This window comes from Electrophorus electricus, chromosome 21, assembly GCF_013358815.1.
Source record: "Electrophorus electricus isolate fEleEle1 chromosome 21, fEleEle1.pri, whole genome shotgun sequence".
Classification (NCBI taxonomy): domain Eukaryota; kingdom Metazoa; phylum Chordata; class Actinopteri; order Gymnotiformes; family Gymnotidae; genus Electrophorus; species Electrophorus electricus.
In genome coordinates, this window is record NC_049555.1 from 8,236,336 (window position 1) to 8,244,485 (window position 8,150).

Sequence of the window (8,150 nt, forward strand, 5' to 3'; positions counted from 1 at the left end):
TTTTAGACATGTTAATGGTGAAGAGTAAAGGACTATTAAATGTGACCCATTTTAATTAGTGTTCTTTCCATTTTGAGAAAAATATAGAATTAAAATGACATTATGCAAATATCACCTAAAACTGCATTAACTGGCATCTGCAGTAGAAGGATATGCCATAAAAGTGCTAATTAGTAGCTAAAATATGGACAATGGATTCCACAGCTTTAAAAGTTAGTCATCTCTGTTTCTGTCCCGTCCAGCAAACTGCCTTATGATGTCACCCCAGAACAAGCAATGAGCCATGAGGAGGTTCGCACGCGCCTTGAGGCCTCCATCAAGAACATGCGGACAGTTACAGACAAATTCCTATCGGCCATTGTAGTTTCCGTTGACACAATACCGTGCGTATCCAGCTCTTGAGTGCTGTCTCCATCCTTTGTGCTAGCTCCATCTAGCCCTTGTGTCCATTTTCACACCTCTCCTGGTGTATGAAAGCAATGTGCCATGTGAGCATTTGAATATTCAAATGCCTACTGGTTATATGACCTGCTTCTTTGTTCAGGGTCTGTGTGGAAGCCTGTGGGTTTAGTTACAGACTGTCTCTGACTGAGTCCCACTGCCTTTACCTGCAGGTATGGGATGCGCTTCATTGCCAAGGTGCTGAAGGATACGCTTCATGAAAAGTTCCCTGATGCCACCGAGGATGAGCTTTTGAAGGTTTGTGGTCACAGCCAAGCCTAGATCAGCACAGGCTTGGCCTCTACTCTACTTCGGCTGTCCTTTTGATTAGTTAAAATTCTTGTATAAATTTAAGTGGATTTCTTTAACACTTCTCTTATCTTTTTATGTACAAATGTGGCTTGAATTCAACTCACAACTTCAGTGCTTAAACACTGTAAACAGGGAATTGGCTTTTGTAATTCTTTTGTAAATCCTGCTTAATTAGTGTTTAGAGAACTCTTCCATTATTTCCCATCTGCTGTTGCACTTCTGTCTCCTTACTCTGCTGAATGCTGCCTCTATCCCCCCTCTCCCCCCCCCCTCTCCCCTACTTTCTGCCCCCTTTTCTTTCCTTCTCACTGCCGGCTGCAGTTGAACTCTTTGCACTTGTCTTCACTGCTCTCTGGAGGCCTTTGCACCTCCATGCCAAGCCATACAAGGTGAGCCACTCCTCCCATTCATTTGCTCGCTCGTATTCGCGCACTCGCGTTCTCTCTCTCTCTCTCTCACACGCACGCACGCGCACACATACACCCTTTTCAGTCTCCCTTTCATGCTTCCTGTTCCATTTTTCTTTTCTGCCCTCTTGAACTGTGGGAACTTCACAGACCTTATTAGGAAAGGATAACAAAATTACATCCTCTCCTTGTGTTTGATTTTTAAAAAATTATTATTTTTTCCACCAGATCGTTGGAAACCTACTGTATTATCGCTACATGAATCCGGCCATTGTAGCTCCGGATGCCTTTGACATAATTGACATGTCAGCAGGGGGTCAACTGACCACAGACCAACGGCGGAACCTGGGATCAATTGCTAAAATGCTGCAGCACGCTGCCTCCAACAAGATGTTTCTTGGAGACAATGCCCATCTAAACCCCATCAATGAGTACCTTACCAACTCCTACCAGAAATTTAGGTAGAGCTTTCAAACTACACTACTACTCTTTCCAGACACCATTTCGCAGTATGTTTTCATATTGCTGTATGTCCTTTGATACTTACTTTTATATTTACTTATTTTTTCCAGCAGACGGTTTTTCTTGGCAGCCTGTGACGTGCCGTCGCTAGAGGACAAATTCAATGTGGATCAGTACTCTGACCTGGTCACCGTGAGCAAACCTGTTATCTACATCTCCATTGGCGAGATCATCAATACTCACACGGTCCGTGTCCGAGACCCAAAGAGGTGGTCTAACCTGCTTGTTACCAGTGTGATAAGTTTTCATGACTTACTAGATATTATATTTTGTCCTGCAGCTTTTGCTGGATCACCAGGATGCCATTGCTCCAGAGCACAATGACCCACTTCATGAGCTGCTAGAGGATTTGGGAGAGGTACCTACAATAGAATCTCTGATAGGTGAGTCACTGGAGAAAGCTGATGAAGAGGGTAATTAAATGGTGATGTACAGTAACTAGGATGAGCTGCTACAACGCTGCACTTGCAGGTGAGAACCCGCTACCCCCTGACGACCCTAATAAGGAAATGATGGGGAAGACTGAGGTCTCTCTCACCCTCACTAACAAATTTGATGTCCCTGGGGAAGCTAATGCTGAAATGGATGCCAAAACTCTTCTCCTAAAGTAAATCCAAGTTCTGAGTCACTAGCTCAAGTGAATTTAATAACATTTAAGGCACATTTTTCATGCTGTAAAGGGGTAATACTGTACAACAATTTTCCTTTCAGCACCAAGAGGCTCATTGTGGATGTGATCCGGTTTCAGCCTGGAGAAACGCTCTCTGAAATCCTGGAATCATCTTCAACACCAGAGCAGGTAAACAACAGGAGGGAACATGTCAGTGTGGTGGTAAATCATTTGTTTGCCAGTACCATCGACTGGGTGCCCCCTTCATGGATGCCCCTATTTATTTGTGTCCCCCAGGAGGCAGAGTATCAGCGGGCCATGCAGAGGCGAGCCATCCGCGATGCTAAGACCCCTGAGAAGATGAAGCAGGCCAAACCAGTGGTGGATGACAGCCTCACTCTGCAGGGCAAGAAGGAGAAGATCAAGAGCAACCTACAGAGGCTGGCTGAGTTGGGCAAAGTTCACCCAGAAAACAGATACCAGGATCTCATTAATGACATCACCAAGGTACTCTGTCTTTAGTATGTTATTTTTTGTTTCAGAATCAGTGTCATTTGTGTGAATCAAGAAAAAGATTACCTCTCATTTTCTAATGCATAAAGCATGGGAAGGTGAAAGTAGATGATAGATGTGATCTATATATGAAGTCCAGGTTTGCTCTACCAGATTAACAGAGCTTGAACAGGTAAAATGTTTGTAATGAAACTTCACGCATTGTCTATCTGCAAAATTGTCCTATTTATGCAGGACATCAGAAATCAGAGGAGGTACCGTCAGCGAAGGAAGGCAGAGCTTGTGAAACTTCAGCAGACCAACGCTGCTCTCAACTCCAAGTCCAGCTTCTACAATGTGCAGATAGACTACTACAATCAGTATATTAAGACCTGCATGGATAATCTAGCCAGCAAGGGCAAGTGAGTGGGAAGTTTATCTGTGGGGTCCTCTGCAATTTAATCTTTGTTGTTAGCCTGAAAGCAGACTCAGAAGGGTGACTCTTGCTCCTCAGAGCTACAGCATGTTGTCTTTTTGCCGCACAGGGTATCGAAGAAGCCTGGAGACAACAAGGCCAAGAAGAGCAAGCAGGTGTCACAGAAGTACACAGCAGCACGGCTGCATGAGAAAGGAGTGCTAATCGAGATTGAGGATCTGCAGACGAACCAGTGAGATTTGGCTGGATGTATTTTTAGTCATTTAAATGTTTCACAACAAAAGCAAGTCATAAAGATGTTTTTGTAAACTATAACATTTTCCCAATATTTCACAGGTTTAAGAACGTAATTTTTGAGATCTCCCCATCTGAGGTTGTGGGAGTGTTTGATATAAAAGCCAAGTTTATGGGAGTCCATTTGGAGACGTTAATGTTGGAATACCAGGTAAAAGTTGGTTTATCTCGCACCTTTTGCTGTACCTTACCTAATACATCTGTAGTATAACTTCACACTTATATGCTGTTTTTATTCTCTGCTTAAAACTTAAAATGCATTTGTGGTTTCTTCAACTGCAGGATCTCCTGCAATTACAGTATGAGGGGGTGGCAGTCATGAAGCTCTTTGACCGGGCCACTGTAAATGTCAACCTGCTCATTTTCTTGCTTAATAAGAAATTTTATGGCAAGTAGAGACTCTGGGAATGGCTTTACAGACTATTGTGTACAAAAATATGCCCACACCAAATGACATCAAGCCCCTGCAGTCCAGTTATCTTTCCTGCACTACTTGCAGTATACCATTTGGGCCTTGACCTCAAAGGATGTTTCTCTTCATGTACTACATTTGTAAGGGCATCATATAAGTCTTTTGTTTCCATAATTATGCTTTTTAATTGTGACATGTTGGAAAAAATGGTTAATGGCAAAAATGTACCTGCATTAGTTAGGTTTGTTCTGTTGCAAACAGTGCTTGCATGAGCTTTAGATACAATGTATATGTAAAGAATTTTTTTTTTTGTTTTTGCCTTTAAATTTAGGATAACATGTTTCTCAGTATCCCTAGTCTTATAGGAAGTATGCAGCAGTATAATTAAACAATGTCCAAACTACATATCACAGGGATCTCGTCACCTACAAAGATTTTTGTAATGCAAATTAAAATTAAATTATTGGGGAAATGTTCTTATATAAATAAAAATATAAAATATTTTTCCCCCTATATGCTGGATGGATTTTAAGTTTACCTCCATCTATTTTTTTTCTCTTGTACTTTGCATTGCCTTGAATAAACTGTTGTATGTACAATGGGTTCTTTGCATTTTAACAGGGCTCTTAAATTCCTGTGCTGTATGAAGGCTGAAATCAAACGAGGCTGTTACTTTCACAAGGCTTAGTACTGTGATTTAAACATCACATGCAATTATTGGGAATAAAAGGGAGGAATAAACTTTTTGAATCAGCTTAGCTTTTCTTCCCTAAATGTATATTGCTATAATTTTAGAAAAAAAATTGGGAGAATAAAATAAATTGGCAAATTTAATGTATGCATTGATGGAATTAGTAGTATTTTATGGCATCAGATTAGTCTGCCATCCTTTTGGGAGGTGACTTTTTAGGAAAAACAAATGACCTCATTTTTAGCACATGTTTATTTCCTATCTTTTATACACCATCTGTTTGCTGCATTCAGAATAGCATGTGGCTGCATTAGCTGGTTTGCCAGCTGCATCTTGTGAAGCTACAACTCTGAGCAGTATATTCGGTGATCAGTGGAAAATCTTTAGTAAAATCAGATTTTTTGTATGGTAATGCTATCATGATACAAGAATGATCATAAAATAATCATCAAAATAGTGTCACTAATGGATTAAATTAACATTTATGTTAATGCCTCAGGTAAGATGAAGTACCAATAAAAGGCCAAAGATATACACTGCCTGGCCAAAAAAAAAAAGTGTCACACTAATGTTTCTTTGGACCGCCTTTAGCTTTGACTACGGCACATATTTGCTGTGGCATCATTTCGACAAGCTTCTGCAATGTCAACATTTATTTCTGTCCAGAGTTGCATAAATTTTTCACTAAGATCTTATATTGATGATGGGAGAGTTGGACCACTGCATAAAGTCTTCTCCAGCACATCCCAAAGAGTCTCAATGGGGTTCAGGTCTGGACTCAGTGGTGGCCAATCCATGTGTGAAAATGATGTCTCATGCTCCCTGAACCACTCTCAGTTTGAGCCTGATGAATCCTGGCATTATCATCTTGGAATATGCCCATGCCATGAAAGAATTCCATTGATGGAATAATCTGGTCATTCAGTATATTCAGGTAGTCACCTGACCTCATTCTTTGGGCACATAACGTTGCTGAACCTAGACCTGACCAACTGCAGCAACCCCAGAGCATAGCTGCCCCCACAGGCTTGTGCAGTAGGCACTAGGCATGATGGGTGCATCACTTCAGCCACTTCTTACCCTGATGCACCCATCACTCTGGAACGGGGTAAGTCTGGACTCATCAGACCACATGTCCTTCTTCTATTGCTCCAGAGTCCAATTGAAGCCGTTTTTGCCGGTTAGCCTCACTGACAAGTGGTTTTCTTAAGGCTACACCTCTGTTTAGTCCCAATCTCTTAAATTTCCTTCGCATTGTGTGTGTGGAAATGCTCTTCTTTTACTATTAAACATATCCCTGAGTTCTACTGTTGTTTTTCTACGATTTGACTTCACCACACATTTAAGTGATTGCCGATCACGATCATTCAAGATTTTTTTCCGACCACATTCCTTCCTTGAAGATGAGGTTTCCCCACTGACCTTCCACTTTATAATGCGTTGAACAGTTCTTAACCCGATTTTAGTTTCAGCAATCTTCTTAGATATTTTCTCTGCTTGATGCATGCCAATAATTTGACCCTTCTGAAACAGATTAACATCTTTTCTACAACCACAGGATGTGTCTTTCGACACATTTGTTTAAATTAAAAAACCTACTTATCGCATCAGTTAGGGTTAAATAACTTGTGGCCAACTGAAAGATAATCACCCATGCAGTAATTATCCAATGGGAAGCTCTTACCTATTTGCTTAGTTAAATCCAAGTGGTGTCTTTTTTTTTTTTTTGGCTAGTCAGTGTATAATACTAGTAAAGGAATGCCACACCTGTCAGATCATGACGTTCAAATCTGCAAATTCTCTATTCCTTGACTGTTTCTCTTTTTAAAAATTAGACAATTACTACATATTAATGTTGGTCTTGAATGCATAGATTAGTGATCAACCAGAATTATAGTTAAATTTTCTCAACCTAAATTTATCAACAAGAAGAAATACACCAGAGGTGTGTGCCCTGGAGCACGCTTCACAAAGGTGAAGCTGGCTTCAACACATGGGTTAACCAAACATTTAAGAGCTAGGCTAATTGATGTAGTTAACAACTTAAAGGAGAAATAAGTCATTTTTAACCACCAAAAACTAGCAACCAGTTTCTGCTCTACGGAGCAGGTTCTCCATATGGAGGCTGCCATGTTTAACGTAGATTTAGTACAGAATCTCTGGATAATCCAGGCCACTAGGTGTCAGCATAATGGTTTGATCATGATGTGAAGAACAATCATTGCAAAAATGACATTGCTCCTTAAACTGGGGCAGGTTTTCCTCATCAATCCCATGCCCATTCACGTTTAAAACAGGCATACCTGATTCAGACTGTCACATAAAAAGTTGTGTAATGGAGTGAGCAAAGTCTGTGTATTTTGCATGCGATGAGAGTTGTCATTATGCATTGCTTTGTAGAGCACAAATCCATAATCACAGCAAAATATAATATCCTCACTGCTACCAAGGCCTATGAAGATTCATGTGAATGCATAAGCTGTAACACTGTCTTTCCAATTTATATAAAGCAACTCTTGAAGTAACAGTTATGCTATAAAATTATTAGCAAAAACGTCTCATTGCTTACTGCAGCTTCAATCCAAATAGACTAAGCTGGTCTTGGTAGAAGATTAAGACCAAATATAACAATATGTCCTAAACATTATAGAAATGTAATTTACTATAACGTAAATAATTTATTTATTTAGTGAAATGACATCATGATTATTGGTATCCCTGCATTAAGTACTTTCCTTTGCCATGAACCACATAGAATCAACTCTGATGTCCAGGATATAGCACTGGACCGATTTCTTGCAGGCATGTCCTCTGTATCCAAGCAGCAGCCCTAAAATTGTGCTACAATGCAGACGTGAGAGAAGCATAGAAAAACGTGCTTTCTTAAAATGCAGACTCATGTACCGTGCTAGTCAACATTCATACCAAGTTCTCAGTGGAGTATAAAGTGGACTCCCTGAAAACATGAGTCATGCAAAGTAACAAAACAATAAGAACAATAGAATAAGAAATACCCTGAGGGAAATTTTTTATTTGAAAACCTGTGGTGCAATAAGCACTAGACTTCTGTGGATGGTACTAGTAACATGTCACTCGAGGTACTTAAACAGAGAGGGAACTTTAGACTATGCAAGGAGTAATGTATAACAGTTTATCACTATGCAAGAAGGTGAAACAAAGGTTTACCCATTATTCTTTGTGTGTCTCATCAAGATCTTCTGGTGAGTTTAACCTGCTGACTGGCTAATTATCTGAGAGCAGCAAATGAACAGGAAACTATCAGAGTGAGTGCTATTAATATTTCATAGATTTTTACTGAAAACCATCAATGATGATGAAGTAACCAGTTCAGAAAAGTTGTCAAATCTGCCAGAATGTAGCTCGCTTAACTTTTACCTAGTTACCTAATGTTAGATATGTTAGTTATGACTATAGAAACCTGTTTTGGCAACGTCAATCATATATTTCCTTTTTATATAGTTAATTAAATTTTTTTTGGATATTATACAGTTCATTAATTTCTAACAACATTA

General features: G+C 39.9%; 1 protein-coding gene across 2 annotated transcripts in view; it reads left to right on the plus strand.

The window, feature by feature from the left end:
- Positions 1-4,525, plus strand: part of iqgap1 (IQ motif containing GTPase activating protein 1) — a 35,408-nt gene extending 30,883 nt beyond the window's left edge. The window contains exons 26-37 of one of the 2 annotated variants that reach the window (XM_035520863.1): positions 243-383; positions 615-699; positions 1,389-1,621; positions 1,733-1,868; positions 1,963-2,065; positions 2,154-2,289; positions 2,394-2,481; positions 2,590-2,799; positions 3,040-3,206; positions 3,330-3,452; positions 3,557-3,665; positions 3,797-4,525. In XM_035520863.1, the coding sequence (XP_035376756.1) occupies positions 243-383; positions 615-699; positions 1,389-1,621; positions 1,733-1,868; positions 1,963-2,065; positions 2,154-2,289; positions 2,394-2,481; positions 2,590-2,799; positions 3,040-3,206; positions 3,330-3,452; positions 3,557-3,665; positions 3,797-3,910 (1,645 nt within the window). In that variant the 3' untranslated portion in view covers positions 3,911-4,525. The remainder of the gene's footprint in view (positions 1-242; positions 384-614; positions 700-1,388; positions 1,622-1,732; positions 1,869-1,962; positions 2,066-2,153; positions 2,290-2,393; positions 2,482-2,589; positions 2,800-3,039; positions 3,207-3,329; positions 3,453-3,556; positions 3,666-3,796) is intronic. The other variant, XM_035520864.1, reaches the window with a different exon arrangement.
- Positions 4,526-8,150: the final 3,625 nt, after the last annotated feature.